The sequence below is a fragment of the Strix uralensis genome, chromosome 5 (genome assembly GCF_047716275.1).
Source record: "Strix uralensis isolate ZFMK-TIS-50842 chromosome 5, bStrUra1, whole genome shotgun sequence".
NCBI classification, from domain to species: Eukaryota; Metazoa; Chordata; class Aves; order Strigiformes; family Strigidae; genus Strix; species Strix uralensis.
In genome coordinates this window covers 72,951,952-72,975,729 of record NC_133976.1, presented here as the reverse complement: position 1 = coordinate 72,975,729, position 23,778 = coordinate 72,951,952, and the positions used below count along the sequence as shown (strand labels likewise).

Below are 23,778 nucleotides of genomic sequence, written 5' to 3'. Positions count from 1 at the left end.
GCGGCACTGCCTCCCTCCCTCATTGTCCCGCTGGCCGCCCCAGGGACGGCGGGCGCCGGGAGCGGAGCCGTCCCCGCCCGGGCCGCGGGAGTCCCGCGGGGTCAGCGCTCCCGCCGGGGCGACCGGAAAAGCTGCTCTGGCGGTGGGCACGCTCCCCCGGCTCCAATTCCTCCTCAAAGCCGGTTTATCGTGCCGGTAGGAGCGTTGGCGGGTCCCTCCGGTGAGAGGACGGGAGATGGTAACTCCTCTGCACGGAGGGAAGCGGGACGAGAGCGGGCGATTCAAACTGGCACGGTTACACGCAGCTGAACCAATTTTAAAGTGACTTTTCACCTACTGCAACAAGTGTATTTACTTCAAAGAGCTTTGCTCAGTCAGGAGGAGCAGGGCTCACAGTCTCCAAATCTCCTTTCTGAAGCAGCTGAGGAGTCGTGATGTTACGGAGGATGTTGGAGGCCCACGTGCAGCTCAGGACCGTCCTTGGGTGTGCTCAGGGCTTCATTTCACACCTCAAGCACACCTTTGCAGTGACTCCCAGCCGCGCCCCGCGTGCTGTTGGTGTGTGTCACATCGCCAGGAGGTCTCAGAGGACGCGAACTGGATTACTCCTGGGTGAAATGAAACTGGAAGAGGCTGTCTGGGATGTATGTAATGCACCCAGCTGGGGAGCTAGTCCAGAACAACCTCTTTCCAGACATGTATGGTGTGGGTGTTGGGTCATTGGCATTGACCATTTCCCTTCACAGCTCTGCTGCTGCGCAGATGCAGCCCCTGACTGTGCAACCATTAAGAGAAACCCCAGGGCTGAATTTAATTTTAAAAATGCATTGCGACAATGATAGACCTTTTTTTGAGGGCCCAGGTTCCTTTCACAGCAGCCTTCTGAAGTGGGAGGCTGTGTGAAAGGACACTCACCATTATTTAGCCTTAGAAAATGTGCCAAATGGCATGGAGGGCCATGGAAGAGCGGTGAGAGTCCCAGCAGGGACAGGCTGACGCTGGCAGAGTGCTGGCATCCCAAGTGTTGCACTGGTGGGGGACAGAAGCAACATCTCTAGTCCCTGGCATCAAGTGCTGGACTCCGTGTTCCCAGTGTCCAGGCAGCACCTAGAGACACTATCACACATTGGGATGGACAGACGGATGATAGGTTTCCTTTTTCTGAAGGCCTCACAAAGGTTTCAGAGCCATCTCCCTTGAGCCCTGTGTTGGAGAGATTTTTCCTGGTTTGGGAAAGTGCATCCAGAGAGTTTTATATCTCATTGTGGAGGTGGAAAGACATGTTTCTTAAGATGGAGACAAATCCTGTGGTGGGGGACGCCTGTGAGTGGCTCTGCCCCTGGGCTCCCCTGCCTCCCCAGGGACAAGGTCAATGCTGCAGCTTTTGCAGTGCAACACTTGCGTTCCTCCTTCCTACCTTGCCAGAGGCTGCAGATGCACGTGGCACCGACCTGAGCTGGAATCATGGTGCTACTTCTGCCAGCGCAAACAGAAAGGGCTGCCAATACCCAGCCACCTCCAGTACCCCCATGGCTGAAAACCTGAAGCTGTGCGCCAGTTTAATCATTGCAAGGCAGGAATTGCATACAAGGGTATGGCACTTACTGTTGAAGTTTTTTGGTGATGTGTGGGTTTGGGTTTTTTCCAGCATGAGAGAAATAAGCCAAGTTTTTCATATTTGTTCAAAAAAAAAAAAAAAGAGAAAATAGTAGGAAAATTTGTAATAAATACAGATCTAAATGAAACTTTATTTACTGTTTAAAGAATGAGAGTTGGACAGTGTGTTCTTAGGAGGAAGTTGTCTGCATTTCTTAAATGAACAACCTTAAGTTTGGAAAAAGACAACTGCACTTTGTTAAAACTTTGGTGCATATTAAAATATTGAAATAAGTAAGCATATTTTCCCCATGTGAACATGGTACTAAAATGGAGGGGAGGGGAAAGTGAAATTATAGGTTAACAGTAGTACTGTTGACTTGTAAAGAAACAAAATCTTTTTCCTGCTAGAACTATGCTATAATAAAGATACAGAAAAGCTCTTTTCTCTGGAGAAAAATCTGAAGGAATAAGTGTGGCATGTTGATGTCTGTTACAATATAGTTACACTAGAACAATATTAAGGAACAAAATCTGGATATGTAATAAATAGTGGAATGAGGAATTTGAATAGCCCTACACTGTATTTAAAGTAACTTATTTGGTCCACTTATTTATTGCAGGAGTAAGATTATCACTTACAGTAATGTTTTAAAAACACCTCACATAAAGGTTTTTATCCCAAGTCTACCAGCAGTCTTGTATTCCCAATTTCTCAAGCATCCCAAATCACACAATGCGTGCCCAGACCCCCATGTCTCTCATCTTCACTGGGTGCAATACGGTAGCAGTGGAAACTACAGCTCGTCATAATCCCACACGCTGGGGTCACCACCATTAGGGGAAGCAGCAGCAAGTGAGCTGGAGGCTGGTGACGCAGGAATAGGGTCTGTCTGTCATTTAGATGACTCGGACAGGGAGCCCACACTGCTGATGGCCCTGACGGACCATCCTTGAACATCGGGCAGATGGCCGCTCACTTCAGGATACACCTCTCCTCACCTACCCTGAACACCCTCTTCAAAGAAACTGACTATTTGCCAGATAACCCAACTGGAGTATTTTTTGCTTTGTTTGGACTTTTGTTTGTTTTCCATTTTGGCTATGTTTCCTCATGATAAAAGCAGGCTTTGATAGGAGCGCAGCACTTAACAACACACATCTCCTGTTCCTCCCAGCTCCCCTCTCCGGCTCAGTCTCTGTGCATCCCTTCCTCTTCTTGTTATGCTTCTGCTTCTAGTTATCTAACAACTGTTTCTCTGTTCTGTAAATTACTTTTAGCTCTGTGCCAACATCCTTTTTCTGTAGGCTCCCCAAAGGTTCAATTATCTCCTTCCCTTCTTTCTTCTTGTGTAATTTTCATTTTAACACTAATTACCAGCTCCACACCAAAGATACCCAACTGTCCCTAGCTTTCACCACCACGGTGGCTCCACACCCCTCTTCCTGACCTCAGCCATGCTCTGAAGCACAAACAATGACTTCATCTCAACATTCATAATCGAAACGGCTCAAAGGCAGAAGTGTTTCTAAGAGGAAGAGGCAGTCTCTGAAGACACAGTTCCCCATTATTTCCCTTTTTGGCTCCTCAGGAATGGACTGGGCTCTAAAAGGCATTACTGGTGGAGCTATCCCAGAAAAATCCCTGTCAACGCTGCAGTTTAACATTACAGTAAGGGAATCAGCATGGTCCCATAATTAACAAACTATTAGCAAAAGTTGTGCTGATATAGTGGGTTTTGCAAACACAGTCAATCAGCAATGTGATTTTTACCAATACAGTTACACTGCCAACATTTGTACGAGCTGGGGTTTGAGACTTCCTCTCACTTTCACTGCTCACATGGCTATGCTCCCTCAGTTCTGACTCTGACAGCATCATGGTCACACCATTGCTCTCCTACAGCTTACCTGTCTGGGTGGAAAGCCTCATTCACGATCCTGTCTTTTCACTGCATAACTCCCTTTTCACAGGTCTCAAGCCCTAGCTGTCCAGATAAAGTTAGATAGAAATGGCTGCCCTTCCTTTTCAGCTGTACAAAGGACACATTTTTACCTGAACTTCACCCAGTACTCCTCTAGTAGCACCTCCTTGTTGTAGGTCCTGCCCCATGAATCGGCCTGAATTGCTTTCCACACTTCAGAACACTCTCAATATCTAGAGCACATGTTTGCACTTCCAGAACAAAGTTTTTATATACTTTAAGCTGAGAACTTTCAAAAGACTTTTCAGGCTTTAGACATTTACCATAACGAAAGATGTATCTACGTGTTTGATCATTTTGCAAATTCATATTTTCAAATCTGACAAGCCTTGCCTAAATTTCCTCCTCCCCATCTTAAAAGTACCATACTGTGCTCATCATCCTTATGTTTCAAGAAGTTCCAAAGATATGCCACAGGCATTTTATTGGGGAGAGTACGGAACGCAAAGCTGACCAGCTCTCCCTGTGATGATACCGAGCAGACTTCTATCCACCCAAGGTAGCACTGAAGAGGAAAAAAACCTGGTTTACTGGACAGTTTAAAAGTGACTCTATACTGAGATAAATGTTTACAGTAAAAAAAAAGGCAATTTGATCTCAATCAATACAGGAGAATCCAGCACATCCTGGATATGTTTCACCATGGTAAATCCAGGGTCTTTTTATTCAAATCGAACCCATTTCAACAATGAAGCCCTTCATGTCTGCATAGTTAATCATTGTCTTGCTTGAACATTGAAACACTTCTGTATTGAAAGCCTCTCTGGGTTTTCTGAATAAAAACAAATAATCTGTATTTACACATTTGTCCACAATCCAACAGCATCATAATTTTTAAAACATACAATTTAGTCAGTATAAGTGAATGGTTAACTCCACTGAGGGCTCTGTTTACAAAGCTATATTTTTGGAGCTTACTTGAAGGGCAGCTACTCTAACTCCTATTCATATATACCCTTTCTCCAAACAGTTCATTTGGTGCTAAATGGGAAATATCAGAAGTCTACCCATTCTTCTCAAATACTTCAGTGATAGCAGAAATGTTTCCTGCTAGTGGGTTAAATTCCTGTTGCCTCCAATGGCACGTTTCAGACAAAGTCCTAAACTTTTGATGCAACATAAGAATCAAAACAAACTTTGCTCTTTGTGCCTAAACCCTACGAATTCATCAGCCAAGAAGAATCACTGCAGCTTTCACCTCTTACGCCTTCTACACTGTATCCAAGTATGTTTTGGTACATAATCCCAGTCCACATGCTAAAAAATGTGTATACTTCTACAGCTGGACTTGGCAAATTTAAAAATAACTGTTTAGGAAGTAAAGGGGATATTTCTTACAATTCAAAGCAACTTGGGAATATAAAAGCAAAATATTGTGGAAAATTAGAAAGAAAAATCTTAACATTTCCCTTATATACAAATGGCCTATGATGTTACTTTGAATGGGGACCCGAAACATCTTTATTAGGATTTTGACTGAGCAGGCACAAATACATTCTAGTGTAGCAGAACTAAATGGGTTTGTGAGCTGTAAGTAAAAGTCTGAATGACATCGCTTTTCATGAATGTGAACAGACCTACCAGAACAAAGTACACAAGGATGTTGCTCCCAGCTAGTCTCAAAGAAGTATCTGATTACCAAAGAATTACTTCCTGGTCTACACACAGAGACATTACAATTCCAGAATATTAGGCTGCCCACAGAATCCATCCATACTGGTAAAATGTGCGTGTTTCTGAATTGATACTACTACTTACATAAGCAATTTAAGTACAGCCACTGCATAAAGTATATACTATACTACTATTTAGATTTATTCTGACAGCTATCAGAACTGTGGCCACTGTTAATCCGCCTTTCTAAGTGCAGTCACAGTGTCAATTAATTTGGGAATTACTGCAAGTTGTGGTATAGGAAGATCATGAGGGGGTTTTAAAATGTAGGGGGTTTTTTTATTTTTTTTTTATTTTTTTCTTTTTTTACACCTTGTGTAACCTTGCTGCGTAGGCTGAGCTGACACAGCATACATTCCTATAATTAAGGCAACTGCACGAGTGCTAAAAAACTCCTATGAATATTGTATATAAATAAATCATAGGTTTAAAGCCAGAAGGAACCAATAAATGATTTCCTGTTAGTTCACATCATTACATTTCATTAAGTTCTAATGTGCCAAACCCAGTAACTTATTAAAACAAGCTACCTTCTCCAGAGGTGCAACCATTTTTTTGATGTGAAAATAGCGATGGGAGAATTTGTTACCTCCACAAACAGTTTGTTATAATGAGGGGAAAAGAGCAATCTTCCTGTTAAAAATGTATGCTTTTTTTTTTTATTAACTTCAGGTTCAGGCTACTGGTTCTTGCTCAGCCTTTCTCTGTTGGGATGGATAGAGAGGCTTTTGGTAGTTTTTCATCTTCAAGATACACATATATTAATCAGTCTTCTTAATGTAGTACAATATGAGCTCTTGCACAACCTTTTCCCTTCTGCTGAATCATCTGTGGTTCTGTGCCTTACCCAGTATTTCAACATCCTTTCTGAAATGTACACACTCCTTCCATACCTAAATAAGGCTACACAACTATAAAGTTTTCCCCTACTGCTCATTTTTCTCCTATTTATGCAAAACACATTTTAGTATCTTGGCTCACAATAAGAACATTAGTCCAGTTCTAACCTTTAATCCTCCGTAGGATAGTCTCCATATTCCTAGAATCAGCCATTTTGGAGATCATTCAAATTCTCCTACATACGTAACCTGGCATTTCATTGTATTGAATGATACAAGTCACACATTACTAACTTCAATTAGCCAAAAAAGCTAATCTTTGGAGTAAATGCCAATTTTTGTTTTCTGACCAAAAACTGTGGAAGAAAATTGACTAATATAGGTCTTGGAACCTTTCCCAGGAAACCCTTTTGGAAATGCCAATAATTCTTTACTCGACATCTTAAAGAGTAGTTGTCAGTGGTAGAAAGCACTTGGCTTTCTAAAGCAGTTCTTGGGTTGAAGGTCCACATTTTTTTTGGCAACAGAAAACAACATTTCACATCATCACAATATCACACATAAAGAGCATGTACAATACTTTGCAATTCCTGTGCTTGGACAAATAGAATGGATTTACAGATCAGCACTACTGTAATTTCTCCACCCCTTGAATAAGAAGGGTTCATAGACTAGTGGCAGATTGAAAAGAAAGTTCAAGCTCCACTTGAATTTTGACACACCAACAGATATATTAGGAATGTTGTCATTTTATTCTATTCAGTCTTTCAAGTAATAAGGAATACTGGTAAGGAAGACAGGAAATTAAACATTTACATCCTTCTTCCCCCAATACTTCCTCCCAGTCTTACAAACCTCAGTGTCAAAGCTTACAGTCTTTATCCAGACATGTTTCATGGCTTTCAAGGGAGGAAAATGTAATTTCATAGGCAATTCTTTAGCTTGGAAGAGTTGAAAATAAACAGAAACTCATTTATTTCTATAGGTTCAGGAGACCTTTTTGCTAGCTTCACATCAGCTGAATTTAAGTAGATGGACCCTGCTGAATAAGTGGCTAATACTTCATTATGTAGCAATTTTCAGAAGCAGCCTTCCAGGACCTGTGATAACTGATATCTTATCTTCAAACCAGTAGCATGTTATTTCACATACAAACTCACTTTAATTAGCTAGACTTGCCTGAGAAAGTACTAATCAGCTAAGAAAGACTGAGACTAAATGATGGATAGCATTGTTTAATTACCTTCCTCAACTCTCCACATAGCATCAGCAACCAAGTTGTTCATGAATCAGGTTCTGAACAGTTCTACATTTGCAGCTAAACTAATCAGTGCAACGCACTTTAAAACAGCCTCTTCTAAGTTGTAGTACTAGTTGAGCATCCATGTGCAGACTGTCAGCCACCCACACTAAAGACTGTTTGTGATGAATTTGACCTCAACAACACAAACAAAATAACAGCCACAGTACAGGACCATAAGGGACAGCAAGCCAGTCACAAAAAAGGATATACAATTGAAATGGGCCTTGACTTCCTAAGGGAATTTCCCCTCCCGCATTGCTTTAGCTGGTGCTATAAAAACAACTCTTTCTCCAAATCTTCACAGCACAAAAACATCTTTTACATATCTACCTCTCCCAAACACTGAATGAGGATCTCCATGGCTGCTACCACATCCAAAAGAAACTGCCTGCTTTCAGACACAGTTCTTTACAATGGGAAAGGAAATGCTGGTAGCCTATAGGCTTATATTTTGGAAAGATATTATTCCACTTCTGTCACATTTAACAAGGTAGGAAAGGTACAGTAGGAGACAGAGGCACTGAAATCCCTTTTCCAACAGAGATCTGCTCTCAGTCTACAAGGTGGACAAGATTTGCTGATGCAACAGTAACCCGCAGCTATAAACTGAGCTGAAGCCATGTTGTAACCCTTTTCATGATTTCATCTGTTTTCTAGAGTTGCAATGCCCTGATGTTTGGTATGAAGATAATCATCATATAGCTAGAGTTATATTTATCATGTAGGAACTAGGCACCCCAATTCAGTTATGGTTCAGTAGCAACAATGGCTGTAGCAAAAGTTGACCATGATTTGTTGGTACCTAACCATGATACTGTTTAAAGCTACAAAGATAAATAATATAGTGGTTAAGGAAGATATTAGATGCCTTTTATTATGGGATTCCTCTGTGTGTTAACATAAATTGGGAGGAAGGGGATGAGAAGATGACGCTCACTAGTGTAGTAATTTCTTCCCCCCCAAACATTCAAAACAAGTGTAGATGTTGCTGGTTCTTGTAGATGAGTTCTGTAAGAGGTTTTCTTTTTCCACCATATTAAATCAGCCAGGTTTGTCCCAATTAGGTTAGAACCAAGCAAAGGGAAGCCATTTTAAAATAGTTATACTGTCAAGGGGAGAGTCAGATGTAATACGCTTTAGTACATACTTTCTATACATGGTCTTTTTCAAAGAAAATTTCCAGTTACATCCTGAAGTGACTAAGCACCAAACCAGTCATCATTTAAACCATTTTAAAAGCTGCTTCTCACATCGGAAAAGGTCAGTCAAGCAAATCAGATCTTTAACTAGATCCTTCTGTGATTATTAACCTCATTATAACCATATATGTGGTTATAATTTGCTTCAAATAAAGGTGAAGGCCAGTATACACTGACCCCTACCACAGATATGAAGGTAAGATGAAGTCATAAGCATATTCCTGATATATCAGTCATCATGTACTTTCTATGTCAGTCTTACGAGGTGCCATCTCTCAGTTGAAACAGTAATATCATCTGGCACGTTAGGAATGGCTCGTGTACAGTGTCACGACATTAACTGCAGATTTTCTCAAGCCTTCTGTCACTGGATGCCAGGAAACAGACAGGCAGGAGCTGCTCTCACATATGACTATTCCAGCCTAGCAATGTCCCATTCCTAAAACTAGGATGCCAGCTAATACCTCAGCTTTAGCAGACCCGTAATTCATTCTCTAAGCCATAGATTTTTGCTTTTAAGTTTTTTAGTTCTCCTTGAATTTTACGGGTTAGTCTGTTTCCTTGGCGGATCTCATGTAGAATTGCAAGATCCTGGTCTGGTCCAATATTCTGAGTCACCTAAAAAGCAGAAGAAATACAGATCAACAAAGCTGTTTGAGATACAATTTAGAGAGTATTAAGATGAGGATATGAGAGAGAGAGCTCTAAAGGAGACCTGCTGTAGGTCTCCTTTATCTCCTTTAGGGGATGCTTAAGCTAATATCACTAGGCTAATGCATATCACCAATAGAAAGGTGCTCCAGAACCAAAAATAAAGAACAAAGCTTGAATACATTTTGGTGTTATATTACTGGCAAGGAAGCAATCTGGATAGAATATAATCAACTTTACCCATAACCTGTTGAGTCCTTTCTAATTCCTGTATTATTTAGAGACCCACAAAAAGAGGCAAGTTTAAATATTTATCAACTAACTTTTATCTAGTTCTAAGTACCTCACCTGATATGACATTTTGTCATCTTTTGCTACTAGAATTAGATGTGTTTTAACTACTGTGGCCAACCTGCTGCCTTCTGAACTGCACAGGATTCAAGAGCAGTTCAAGTACAACGCCCAGTCTCAGGCCATGCCATATGGCCCATACTGAGCTGAACAAAGGCTGCTGGATACTCAGAATTCCAGAAGGCAAGCTAGCCAGGGCTGCCATTTCCTGTCACCCTGGCAGCACAGCCTTGGAAGCTGCTCTCAAAAGCCTCTTTTCTCTCCACTCTTTAGGGTGTCTCATTGTCATCATGTAGTTCTTGGTCAAAGATTTTAATACGCAAATCAGAAAATGTAGTCATCTGTAGTCATCTTGTCCTCAAGTGATGAGAAGGATTTAAAGATCACGCTGAAGACTTCTAGCAAGTATTTTGTTCCTCTGCCCTCTTGTGGTTAAAAGTGTGCACACCCACAGTTACAAAATACACAGGTCTGTAGTGAAGGTACTGCAGGCAATTTCTTCCCTATTCACATATGCTGTTTAGTCCTTAAAGTTTAAAAACCCACAGCCCAACAAAAAATAATTTAAAAAAAAATCGAAGCCTTTAGTGAAGACACATGCGTTAGTCTAAGTAAACTGAACTGTGCACCAGAAGTATAGAAAACAAGTGAATTGGTGGCACTGCCAGACTCCTGAAGAAGCGTCAGTTGGACAAAAGCTATGCCTAGATCATCCTCTCAAGCATATCTTAGATAAATATCTCAACCTAAACTCCAAGCAACATCAAGGCTGTGGCTTCCCTTCTAAGCTCTTCCAATGTTCATCTACGTATCTGGAAGCTTCTACAGAGTACGCAGCTTCAACTTCCAGCCATTGTTTCTGCAGTGATTTTTGTAGTTACAAATGAGATATTAACAAAGGCATAAATAGAATATTCACAATACTTAAGTCAACGATCTACCTCTTACTGGAACAAAACCAAACACTATGGCCCCCAGAAAGAAAACCAGTCATTTTCTTTGCAGGATTTACTTCTGAAACAAACTACTTCACTGCCTTGCAACTTTTAGACAGCTGAGTGAGCTACAGGTATCAGATAAGAGCTTTCAGAGTTGCAACAAAAATACACAGCTAATGTATAATCAGGACAGTTTCTGACAAGCTTGATGCCTGACTGATTAACAAAGACAAAACTTTTTTGCTTCATAAAATATGTAAAAGGGCAAGTTTTGTCAAATACTAATATCTAAAGGAGCACTTAAGAAAGAAATTATTTCCTTAACTCTAGGGAAATACGGCATTTAAATACTGAGAATACACCTCTGTAGGGTAAACCCATAGTAAGTCTGACTCAGAAATGCTTAGCTGTTACCTTAAAAAGCTGCTTCTCTACATCCTTCAGCTTCTGCCGAAGCTGTTTAATGTCATTCTTGAAGCCTTCCACTTCCATATTACGACGTTTTTCCAAAGCCTCATATCGCTGAGTCATCAGCTTCAGGCGCTTCCCCATCTTTTCTGAGCGTTCCTATGGAGATAAAAACTCAATAGGGTATGTAAAATAAAGGCTGCAAGATCATCACATAGCTAGCAGATGATTACAGAATAATTACCTTAAAGAGTTCTCTGCCAACATCTCTCTCCTCACAAATCCTAGCCAGCTCACCTTCCAGGGTGACACACTGCTCTCTATACATGTTTGACAGGCGCTGTTCCTGCTGTAGCTGTTCTTGCAGTGACTAGGACATAGGAGGAACAGAAAGAATCAACTCAAAAGCCAGTGCTCACATGTCCTCTGCTCTGGAAAAGCAAGTGTGATAGATGGACAATATGACAGGCAAATAAAACAGCTGGACCTACAGCTAATGAAATAACTAGGTAAGAACAATATTCTAACACCACTTCCATTACCAAAACCTTTTAATTAGGTTTTCAGTTCTGCATGACTACATCATCAGTTAAAGAACTCTCTCCTCTTCCCTTTAAAAGGAATATTCAACTAATGCTGTAGTTCCCCTTTTCACAGCTGCTTGCCCAGTACTGCATTTCAGCAGCATCTGCATTCAGTGCTAGATGAAAACAATTCCCTATTACCTGTTTACCCACTTCAGATCTCCCAACTTCTCACTGGAGGTATACTAGAAAGGGGAAAAAAAAAATCCTGACTACTGTAGAAGAGCTGGGGGACATGAACTGAGAGGGCTTATGCTACCCTACCCACAACAAGGAAGATATCGACACTACATTCTAAGGCCATTAGCTGAGAACATTTACACTAAAAGAAAGGCGTGTGCAACAAGCAGGTTAAGAACTGTTGGCCCACATATCACGTGGCTTGCAGAAGTAGGGATTTGTTCTGGACATAAAAGAAACTGACAGTGAAGTGCTACCATAAATCCCAACTATACATTTTCTCTGGACTTTTAAGCAATGCTGATTTTGAGGCAGGAGAGTTTTTTTTTACATTAGAACCAACAAAAATGTAACTTATGGCAAGCCAGTACAGCTTTGGAACAGCTGCTAGCTACTGCCCAGCTTGACAAAACCCAGATGCTTGCAATTTTCCAGTCAAACACTGTTAAAGAGCCTCTACCTAGGACAAAAAAATTACCTTTATTTCTCTGCTGTGGGGCTTCCAAGCTCCATCATCTGCTTGAAGCATCTTCTTGGTATCTCTCTGCTTCTCTCTTCCTGGCTCCCTGCTGATAATAAGCTGATCCATATCTTTGTCAAGTTTCCTCATCAGACTGTCCTTCTCTGCCATCCATGCTTTCTCATTGGCTCGGGCATCAAACTTGAGCTGCAGAAAGTCACGAGTACTCTCATATAAGAGATTTTGGGTCTTATGGAGTCTGTAAAAAAGAGAACCCAGTGGAGTTAACTACTTGCCTAGTTCCTACATTTATTCCTAGTTCCAACATTTATTATATATTATTATTGCAAGTTGGAAGAAGCATGGAAGTAAAAGATAGGTGCTTTCCTAACAAGTTTAGCTCTTCTCATCTAATGAAAGAATTGATATTCCTTCAATGTGAAATAGGATTTTTAATATGCAGGTTACTCCTTTTATCTTCTTCCACACACACTACCAGATGGCTGCACAATTTGCTTTTCTGCCTGCTGCAGGAAGCAACATACTGAAAGCCAAAATATTTCTATTGTTCCCCTCTCTTCTCATCTCATGACTACATCGTGGTCATTCTCTCACACTCACTTATCTGTTACAGTTTTGATCTTGTCCTTGTCCCTCTGATGCTGGACCTGGGCTTCCTCCATGTGAATCCGCCTGTCCTCTAGTAGTGCCTCAACCTGTTCCTTGGATAATCGTGTCTGTTCTTCTATCTGAGCTTGAAGGGCCTCCACCTGAATAAGCAAAGACATGACTGAATAAGACCTCATAGCAGCTCTGATCGTGTTATTGAAAGTCTCTCAAATTCCAAGATGTAGATCAAAGACTCTACCCAATAATACCCTTGAGATTTCTAATTTCCGAAATTTTAATTTTAATGCTAAGTATTTCAAACAACTAAAACATTTTAAGAAAAAAATCATGCTATCATCAAGACAGGCATATTATAAGCAGCAACAATAGATTGAAGATATTGGAAAGATTTAAATTGCACACAGGATGTAACAAATCCTGTGAAATATGCAGAGACATATCTGTCCCTATGCTACCATCTTCCAATGAAATGGTGATATAAAAATACCTAAACTCTAGGAAGGCAGCAAGTACACATATCTTGAACAAAAGAAATTACTCAACCAGAATGAATTACTAAATGTAAACAAGATAATGAGTGAAGGAGTGGGACGCAAAGAATCTTGATCTAGGGCACATAGTCAGGGAGACAAACAGGAACAAATAATTGAAAAATGTACATCTGGCCTATCTGAAAAAACTTGGTGCATATTTAGATCGCTTATTTTTATGACAATTTTGTATGATGCTGTTATTTGTATGATAAATGTTGTTGGACAGTTAACTGGCCACTAGGTTAGTCACCACTGCCCTTGAACACATAATAATAATAATAATAAAAAAAAAAGAAAATCATCTATCTGCTGTACAAGTTTGCTCTTTAATTTGCTTCTCCTGACTCATCCTTCCTCATGTTTTACATACAGCTTCTGGGATCTTCCTCAATTCATGATGCTGTACATTTTGTCTTTCATTCTGTCATGCTATCTACACCCTATTTTTCACTGAAGTCTAGCAAAGGGAACATTTCGTTGCACTAGTGCATCTTATCAGAGCTGCCTAATTCCATCTCAGACACATTGCTTTTCTCAGACTTACACAAAATACCCAACCCTGCAGATCTTCTGTGGGTATAATATAAATTCATAGCCACAACCAAATTATGGGAGATAATATCAATTACACATTCTATATTTAAGGGCAACACATTCCAGCTGACATTCCTGGAACATCTGCTTATGTCAAGCTTCCAGAATCAGACCCAAGTTCTTAAATCTAAGCCTACATTCATCGCAAAGAAACAGCTATGTAAACAGACAAAAAGTAGGAATCCATAGTAAGATATGGGAACGAATAAAATTGGTATGTCTACATCTTATCTAAGCAGGCAGCATATTTGTCTATCATAATTTCCTGGACAGCCAGGAATTACGGCCATCAGTTAGCAAATGTTGTTACCTGAAGTAGAAGTGTTTGATTATCTCTCTGATATCTCTCAGGACTTTCTGGTTTATTTCCTTTTGCTGCTGGTTTTGAAGTGCTCCTCTTGGTGCCTATTGCAGAAATTTAACAGAAGTAGAAAAGGGTTTTCCAATCTACCTGCAGTACCTTTCCAAGCATGAAATATAGCATGTTCTGGCAGGCCTGCAAGCCACTGCTATAGTCACAAGGACTTCTAGGAGGGCTAGCTGTAAGAAAAGAGTTTCAGAACTTACAGTGTTCGCATACCTTTATCCCACACTATCACACCACAATATTTAGCAACCTAATAATCCTCTTGGCATATATAGAAAGCAAACTTAACAAATTTTCTTAAAGAAATGATGAATAGGCAGATGACACAGCTGCACAAGCATCAAGCCTTGAATGAGTTTTGAGCTTGTTTGCTAATTTCAGTCAATTTGGAAGAGGCAGTTCTTTCAAAAGAGAAAATCAGTAAGCAGGCATACAGAACCACCCTCCTGTCTACACTAAAGGCAGGCAGAACCCCACACCTTGGAAAGGCTGTGGCTAAGGGTGCCTGTCCAGCTGGTACCTGCACAGTTCCAGAACAGCCATTCCACAGTCATACCAGCCTCTTCCTTAGCTAAGCAGATCACAGACACGAAAGCCAGCTCAGGTTATTTTAAAAGATTGTGAACAGAAGCCAAGAGTAATGCATGTGTATGTATGTACACATGGATACATTCAGGGAACTTAATGGATACATTCAGGGAACTTAGTGGAGGTACACCAAAGTATTCACAGTGAGGAATTATTTTGGTATACTGGACACCAATACATAGAGAAACAAGTGTCAATAGCTGAGTTGCTGTTAATCAGCTTGGTGTGGTACCTGTTCTAGAAGTATCATTTTGTTCATGTGACTCTCTGGATTTAGCTGGCCTTTGCAGAACAGTAACCTACAGAAAGAAGATTAGATATCTGTGCTGAACATCTGACTTCTCCAAAGTTGCAGTGGTCAAGAACAAATCTTAAAGAGTAAAATGAGATATCCAAAAGAACAGCATTACCTTACGTCTACCATAAGGAAGACATTCACAAGTGTGATGTCCATGTTGAAAAGTTTCCTTTATCATGGCTGAGTTTTGCCATTTCTGCCTCTATTTTTTTTCACCGAAACTGGAAAGTAATCCTGCCTTTGCTGGCTTCATTAGGATGAAAATCAGCACCCTCAGCAGGAAAAAGGAGCATTTTGGGGACAGAGAGGAGAAGAGGAAGGTGAAGATGAAGATTATGTTATTTCCTTCTTTCATACTCCTCCTTGCCTTAGCAAGGGAGAAACGTGAAGCTTGATTTATCAGCATATTCACTCAAGCTACTGAACAAGCCTGGGATAAAAAGCTAACCAATAAAACTATTTAAACAACTCAACTGTTGAACTGAAACCAACTTAAAAACAGGAGGCCATGAGGGAGCACATTATAACCCCAATGCTTGTGTTCAGGTCAATGCTATATAATAGGCCTAATTTTAGAGCTACTCTATATCAGGGAATTTCAAAGCTTCTGCGAAATTTTTGAACTGCTTGAGCAGTGCAGAGCAACCACAAATGATGCAGCATATTTCAGCCTTTTTCTGCACCTTATTCCAAGATAAATCCTATATTCCATCAGTCTCTGTATGTTCAAAGCATTCCCAATTCGTGACTTTCTTAAGTAGGTTCAACTATGCTGCACTTCATATGCACTGTCATTTAATCCATTTGACATTATTTCTGAAACATGCAATACAATATTACCTAGAGGGGATGGCTCTTCTGCAGTCTCCTGCCCAGCAAACTGCTGCATTAACCTCAACACTGCTTTATTGTTTATTGAGGCACTAAGAGATAGGCACTCTGAGACAGCTGATCTTCAAACACCACACCTGGTCATTTTCTGCACTTCGTTTTTTTTCTTTCTCTTTGTGGTGTTCTCTCCAACTTCTCAATGACTGTTTGCCAAATGGTTTCAGACTCCTATCTGGCATTTAGGAGGCTGATCAGGAGGTATGTTTTGAAGACAGAAGGGGACTAATGCTAAGAGGACCTACTTCCAGTGTGCTTGTTCCTATTCGTCTGTCAGCAGCTGTACTAAAACCTGATGTTGCTACAGAGCTACAGATCCCTCCTGCTTTGGGCTCATTTAGCAACTTTTGACTTACAGGACAAATCTGGTCTGTGGTCAGCCTCTGGGGTACAGATCTTCATGTTACAATCAAAAGCAGAGTTCTACAGAAAAATGGAACTTGCCTTATGCGGAGGCTCCTTGTGAAAATACGTAACTTCTCCTTTGTCTGTTCTCACTAAAGCCAGGAGATGTTGAATTTTTTTTCTATCCTCCAATTCCCTGGAATTCAAAGAAAGTGGTCAGCATGTTGCTATTTTTAAGTACATCAAGACATTGTGACACACTATCCTTCTAGTTCACTCATTAATGCAACTTTTCCAAACAGCTGCAGTTCTTGAGAATACTGCTTTAAAAACACACGCCCAAAGACATTGCTGATGTTGCCGATATAATAACACCACTGATTCTGCTGGCATTGGAGAGCAATCCTCTTTTCAAGTATGACTTTACTACATAGGCTGATACAGCCATAGCACATAATGGTAAAGAATTTGCATTCCTGAGTTATGAACTCTGGTTATAAAATCCTTTATAAAATCTGGTGTATACAAAATCCTTTCAGATACTTCATTCAATAGATAGTAACTGTCCACTCTTTTTAAAGCAAACTACATCAAGGGCTGTGTTTCATCACTCTTGAGAAGTGACAAAGTACACCAACCCATGTTTTAACTTAAGTTCTTAAAACTTTAATAGAAAACATGATATTATCACCCACAAATGTTCTGAAGAAGGCAGGGAACTCCTTCGCCACTGGCAGCTAGTCTGATACAGCAGGTTATATTCCAGTTCACCAACTAAATGTCATTAAAAAGGAGTGGCTGTCAACATGATGTCATAGAGTGAGGGGAAACTTTGCTTTGGTCTGTATTTGAGCTTAAACGTTTTTAGGGCTGAGGGAGGAAGTTTTGCCAGGCAGGTACAAGGTCTGTGTATTGGGTTTGTGTGGCAAGGTTGTGGCAGTGGGGAGCTACAGGGGTGGCTTCTGTGATAAGATGCCAGAAGGTTCCCCTGTGTCCAACAGAACGAATGCCAGCCGGCTCCAAGGTGAACCCACCGCTGGCCAAGGTTGAGCCCATCAGTGACGGTGGTAGCACCTCTGTGATAAAATATTTAAGAAGGGGAAAAAACTGCACAGCAGCAGCCAGAGGGGAGTGAGAATATGCAAGATACAACTCTGCAGACACCAAGGTCAGGGAGGAAGGGAGGGGGAGGAGGTGCTCCAGGTGGCAGAGCAGAGATTCCCCTGCAGCCCGTGGGGCAGCCCATGGTGAGGCAAGCTGTGCCCCTGCAGCCCAGGGAGGTTAATGGTGGAGCAGATCTCCACCTGCGGTCCGCGGAGGGACCCCACATCAGAGCAGGTGAATGCCCAAAGGAAGCTGTGACCCCACAGAGGATCCATACTGGAGCAGTCTGTTCCTGAAGGACCACAGCCTGTGATAAGGACACATGGAAAGGACTCACACTGGAGCAGTTTGTGAAGAACTGCAGCCCATGGGAAGGACTCATGTTGGAGACATTAGTGGAGGACTGTCTCCCATGTGAGGGACCCCATGCTGGAGCAGGGGAAGAGAGCAAGGAGGAAGAAGCAGCAGAGACAACATGTGATGAACTGACCGCAACGCCCACTCCCTGTCCCCCTGTGCCGCTCAAAGGTAGGAGGTAGAAAATTTGGGAGTGAAGTTGAGTCCGGGAAGAAGGGAGGGGTGGGGGGAAGTTGTTTTAAGATTTTTTTTTACTTCTCATTATCCTACTCTGATTTGATTGGTAATAAATTAATTTCCCAAGATGAGTCTGTTTTGTCCATGATGGTAATTGGTGAGTGACCTCCCTGACCTTATCTCGACCCACAAGTCTTTCATTGCATTTTTTCTCCCCTGTCCAGCTGAGGAGGAGAGTGATAGAGCAGCTTGGTGGGCACCTGGCATCCAGCCAAGGTCAACTCACCACAGTCTGCTTAAATCAGAACCTCTGCATTCAAACTGGCAACTCACAATTCAAATCTGAATCTACAATCAACTTCTGCTCTTCCTTCTACTAACAGAATAAGAGGCATAATAAGTGGAAACATATTTAGCAGCCCAACAGATTGCATTCCACCTCCAAGATTGGTACTATTTCATAGGAGCCCTCTCTGGAAAGCGTGGCATAATTGCTTCTCTTAAGACTCCAGATCTGGGTAAGAACTAGAACATAATGCATGCAATTGCTACTGCCAGTGACCCAGCCCACCATTTAAGACAGCACACCTGATTTTCAGCCGGTCATTCTCTGAGTAAAGACGAAGGACATGTTCTCTCTCCTGGAAGAGGTAGACTTGCATATCACTCAAAGCCTTTTGCAACTCCACAATCTCCTCTTCTCGCTGATGAATCTCCCATTGCAATTTGTGCTAGGTAGAGAGAATAAGGTACTTGAAATGATACAGAGCATTGGGAAACACTTACAAACTTCAGACTGCTTGTGCCCTGAGCCTGTAACTGGTATAGAACGACTGCCAGGTCAAATTAATTATTTTTTTCTCTTAGAAAATTTGACCAGATGAGGGCAGTATTGGAAAAATTATTAAAAAATATTTCATCAGGGAGTTCAGAACCCTGAGAATCATTGTCACTATACAACAGTCAAATAAGGCCTAAGCCAGGGTCTCCAGTTCCCAGGGGTTGCACTTCTGCACTGACAGAATGGCACAGGTATGGGGAGTCTGACATCAACAAAAACCTAGCAAAGCCCCTGTAATAGCAGTTACTCTTAAAATAAATTACTGAAGAATAAACATTAAAATATCCATATGGCTTAGTAGTGAGAAATCTGACTAGTTACTAAGTTTCATTAATGATTTTCTACCTGGTGTGGAAAACTAACAAACCTTTTAGAAAACCATTCCCATAGGAGAGAAGGCACTATTTTGGAACCTGCCGCTCTTTTTACCATATGTTGAATGAAAGTAACTTGTACACCGCATATTTCCCAAGGACTTTTGGTCTGCTTCAAGCATGACGAGTACTTGAAAAGGGACCTCAATCACTTCAGAATTGATCATTCTATTCCCAAAGGGTCATTCATTCACAATTAAAAGATGACTGCTAGACAGGTGTATGCTGTAAGGCATATCAAGAGAACTAAATATCATACAGATACTCTGTAAGCTTTCTTACTCTCAAAAGGCAAAGGTTTTTACATTTTGGAGTCTCTTTTAAATTTGCATTTCTTTGCTGAGTAGTATACTGCTTAACAGCCTACAGCCAAGCTTATGAATTCCACTGCACTAAATACAAATTATATCCGTATCTCAAAGCCCATTAAATTTGGACAAAAGAACACTCATTCTTCACTATGACAAACAAGGGAAAGAAGTTGGACAACATGGAAACCGAACATCTAAACTTGGGCTTTAATTTTAAAACAACAGAAACAACCAACCTACTGTGAAGATATAACCAAGCTACTGTAATTTAAGAATAGAATAATATCCTACAGGCATGTTTCTGTTTGCTTTGACAGAGGACAAACAGCTCAAACAGCTAGATTTTACAATCAAACCCTGAAACCTACTTATTTTTTCTTAGCTCAATTCTACCACATTACTGGTAAATCTTAATACCATCCGTGCTTTCAGCTGAAGAAAAAATATTAAGTTTGTGTAAGGATACTTAGTCCATCATCATTCAAAAACTCTTTTCCTAACCTGCTCATCATATGTTTCTTTGTATCTCTCCAGCCTTTTTACCAAATCCTCATGTTCCTCATCAAAGTCAGCAATCTTCTTGCGGTAGTATTCCAGCAGCTCCCGGGAGGGATGGAGAAAGGCCAAGCGCTCATTGATTGAAGGGAGAGGAGTAAAGTCCTCCTGACTTGGAGACTGAGAACTAGCATATCTGGATGAGACATGGGGGGTTGCCAGCCTGGACAGAAACAGTTTCTAATGACATATAAGCTTCAGGCAATAAAATTTAAAAAACTTTCTAAAATAGTTAAAAATAAATTTTCAATTTTAATACAGGTTCCATTCCAAAACCAGATTATCTTGTCTGTGCTCCAGGTATTAACAGGAGATCACAACATTTACGAGAACCAGAAGCTTTGATACAGAACAGCTTGCAGGCTTTACTGTATGGTGGAGATGGGGCCAACTGAGGGAAAAGGGAGAAAGAAAAATGTTATGGAAGGAAAGTCTCATAGGTTATTTCGGAAGGGTGAACCTAAAAGGAAGAGGAGGAAAGAAAAGAACGACAACAAAGAAGACAAAAAGTCCATTGTTGTGCAATTAGAAGCATCAGCAACTGTAAGATAAACAGGAAGACATAATCTGTGACAATCACCATCTGATATCCAGAGAGAAAAACGCTATCTAAAGAAAGACTGTTGATTAAAGACAATAATTCAAGTTAGCTGATGCACAAGTCACCATAATTTAAAGTGTAGGTCTAAGAATCTACATACTTTCCTTTCTGGTGTACTTAATGTCTTACCCACATAGCTTGTCCACCCTTGATAGTGAAATAGAAGCTTCCAAGTTCTTGAATCTTATGTTGAGGTACTAGATGGAAATCATGTCAATATTACAAGATGTATGTATAATTACATATCTGATTTCTTTTAAGCAATGCTTACTGCATTCAGGCATTTAATTTGCTTAAACAAGCGTGAAATTTGCAAATAGAGCCACACACAGAATTCAAAATTCTCTTGCAAACTTTTAATTATTGATGTTGATCCGACACTTTTGTTTAATGATACCATGAATGACACAATTAAAGATAAGAAGCATCTTTATTAAAGATCTGCTTAACAAAAAAACCAGCTCAGAATCTGATTCCGGAGCCAGTGTCAGAACTTTGATCATAAAGTGATGTGGCAGGTGACACTGAGGCAGTGACCTTTATGGAGCAGCTCACCAAAGCTGCTTAGCTCAGAACCCCTGTGTTACAGCCATGAAAACATGCCAAGCTCCCTAATTCCTGGCACTGGAGAAAAGTATTAAATATGCAATAATATGATTATTTCACGTAGGAACTTTCCCACCAGCTGTGCTCAGAAATGCTTTAAACACCACACTTGGAAAAATAAATAACAGCGACAGAAGAAAATACATAACATAGGCACATGGTAAATAATTTATTACCGAACTAAAGAAGAGTAGAAATGGAAAGGCGTAAAGATAAGGAATCACAGCAGGCACAGAGCGGACAAAACGTTAAGCCTGGCTACGGGACAGAGAGAGGAGAGCTCCAGGGCCAGAGCCGCAGAGCGGTTTGGGCGCGGGGTGCCATGGAGGCAGCCCCCACACTACCTTCTGGAGCGAGGGGAGTCCGTCGCGCTCATGGCGCCCCTGCGGAGCGGCCGGGCTCACTGCGGGCAGAAGCTTCGGCCCCAGGTACCGCGGGAGGCTGCCGGAGGCGGGGGGGGGGGGTGCGTGTGGCAGAACCAGGAGCTAGGGCACGCTGCAGGCCCCACTGAGGACGGCCGTAGCCGCGCGGAAAAGCCCCCAGGGGGCTCTGCCAAACAACCCGGGGACAAGCTCCCGAGGCGGCGCGGGAGGAGGCCGGTACATCCGCTTACGGGCACCGCGAGAGGCCCCCAACGGCAAAATAACCGCCACCGCCACCCCTCCGCCACTTAAACAGCGAGACCAGCTGCCGCCGCCGCCCCTCCACTCACAGGCGGCCTTCCATGCGGCCCCACCGCCTCCGCCAATCAGCGCTCGCGACACGGGCGGCAGCGCTCCCGCGCCCGCGCGCCTGGGAGTTGGAGTCCGCGGGGCGCCGGCGGGGAGGGGGGCACTGCGCGTGCGCGGCCGGCGGGGGCGGGGCGGCGGTGGCAGCGCTGCCCCCTCGGCCTACCCACCAGCGCGGGGGGGTGCGTATTTGGGGAAGAAGCACCGTTCTCAAAAAGCAGTTAAATTTATTGTACGAGGGGCTGAAGTCTCTTCTCAGGGAAGCGGTAAATACTTCCAGATGACCAAGATGAATAAAGCCTAACGTGGGGTACACAAGCCTCAGCGTAGCCAAGTGTTTCAGAGGCCAACAGCCCCCAAAATGGAGGGGGTAACGGGGAAAAGCGTAAAACTCTGTTTCAAAAAGGGCATCTGCAGAAGTGGTGAAATTAAAAAACGCCCCCTCACAGGCAATTTGGGATTTTTAGCTTTTTACTCTATTGGGAAAACCTGCTCTCTTCCCAGCAGTGCCCTCCACTAGCCCAAACATTAACACAAAGCCAAAACAACCTTGAGCAGTCTAGATGGAAATCAGCAAAAGACTGGTTTTCAAAACAAAGCTTTTGCATGGATTAGGTGCATTCTAGAAAGGAGTTTTTTCCCTCTACTACTCCCGGCTAAATCACAGCTTGTCTCGGAAACCGGATACCTTGGTGATTCTGCTGTTGGAATAGAATACACATACATGTACATGCACAGGTACATTTCCTCAAAAGAATCTGGTACAGCTCATCAGAAGAGAGATACAACCAAATAATAAAAGACAAAAAAATAATGGCGAGAAGATGTAGAAATATAATTTACAGATATTGGTAAGGAGATATCTGCACTCCATGTGCTTTTACAGTCATAAAAGTATCAGGCATCCATGTCAAGATCCCTCTGCAAAATAAAAGAAGACATTGCAACAACACAAAAACCATTGATAAATTCACTCAGTGTTCTATGATCTGTTTCCTCTTACCTATAACTTTTGTCAAAATTAACCATTCACATTAGAGCCATTGGCTTCCCGTATGTAAAATGAGGGTGACACCTCTTCAATCTATCAGGGAGCAATGCAGACAAATTTATGTGTCTGAAGCAGATCTTGTAAGCCTCATGGTAACAGGAGGGGGAAATTAACTTTTTCTCAGGCTGAAATAGTACACCAGGACCAAGGCTGGAATAAGCAGTAAGAAGAAAGTGATCTGTGGAGTATGGTGAACGCTGAAGGCAGAGTTTCGGTTAAAAACCAAAACGCACAATTCTTTTTGGAAGACTATGGATAGGTAAAAGAGGTACTGCGTGAGTCCCAACTTGCAGGTACTTGATGTTGGAAATAAGACATTCCATATGGGGTATCTATACATAACACAGAATATACAGCAGAGTATCTATACCTAATGCAGAAGTTGGGGGTTGGTTGTGGAGGACTTGTTATTAATTACTTGTTATTAATTATCTGAGACCTTAACTGAAGCAGCGAGAGGGACAGTCTGGGCCAGAGGTGGTGGAGCTGTCAATAGGAGTGTGTGCTGACTGTCGTTAGCGCCGGTTAATTGACAGTACCCTCGGGCGCGGCCGGAGTGCCGGCCTCGCAGGCTCGCAGGCGCAGGCCTTCCCGTGAGGCGCCTGCGGCCTGCTCGCGGCCCCGCCCTGAGCGCCGCGGGCGCTGACGGCTCGCTTCCTACA

The 23,778-nt window shown here is 42.0% G+C and overlaps 1 protein-coding gene across 2 annotated transcripts; it reads right to left on the bottom strand.

The window, feature by feature from the left end:
* Positions 1 to 8,245: 8,245 nt before the first annotated feature.
* Positions 8,246 to 22,024, bottom strand: CCDC77 (coiled-coil domain containing 77). Of its 2 annotated transcripts, none has more exons than XM_074871637.1 (11): positions 21,682 to 22,024; positions 20,077 to 20,293; positions 18,638 to 18,780; positions 16,511 to 16,607; positions 15,113 to 15,179; positions 14,236 to 14,330; positions 12,790 to 12,938; positions 12,187 to 12,427; positions 11,189 to 11,314; positions 10,951 to 11,103; positions 8,246 to 9,214 (listed from the first exon to the last, which is right to left on the bottom strand). In XM_074871637.1, exons 1-11 carry the CDS (start codon positions 21,711 to 21,713, stop codon positions 9,068 to 9,070), a joined length of 1,467 nt encoding a protein of 488 aa, XP_074727738.1. In that variant the 5' UTR covers positions 21,714 to 22,024; the 3' UTR covers positions 8,246 to 9,067. The 2 variants fall into 2 exon arrangements, with proteins under 2 accessions (XP_074727738.1, XP_074727739.1); XM_074871638.1 differs by having other exon boundaries at positions 20,119 to 20,293.
* Between the last annotated feature and the right edge of the window lie 1,754 nt (positions 22,025 to 23,778).

Coding starts and splice junctions, on each gene's coding strand:
- CCDC77 (XM_074871637.1), bottom strand. CDS start 21,713: ATGAGCGCGACGGACTCCCCTCGCTCCAGAAG. Junction 20,294..21,681: donor GACTCCCCTCGCTCCAGAAG/GTAGTGTGGGGG, acceptor GTTTCTGTCCAG/GCTGGCAACCCCCCATGTCT. Junction 16,608..18,637: donor AATGACCGGCTGAAAATCAG/GTGTGCTGTCTT, acceptor TTTGAATTCCAG/GGAATTGGAGGATAGAAAAA.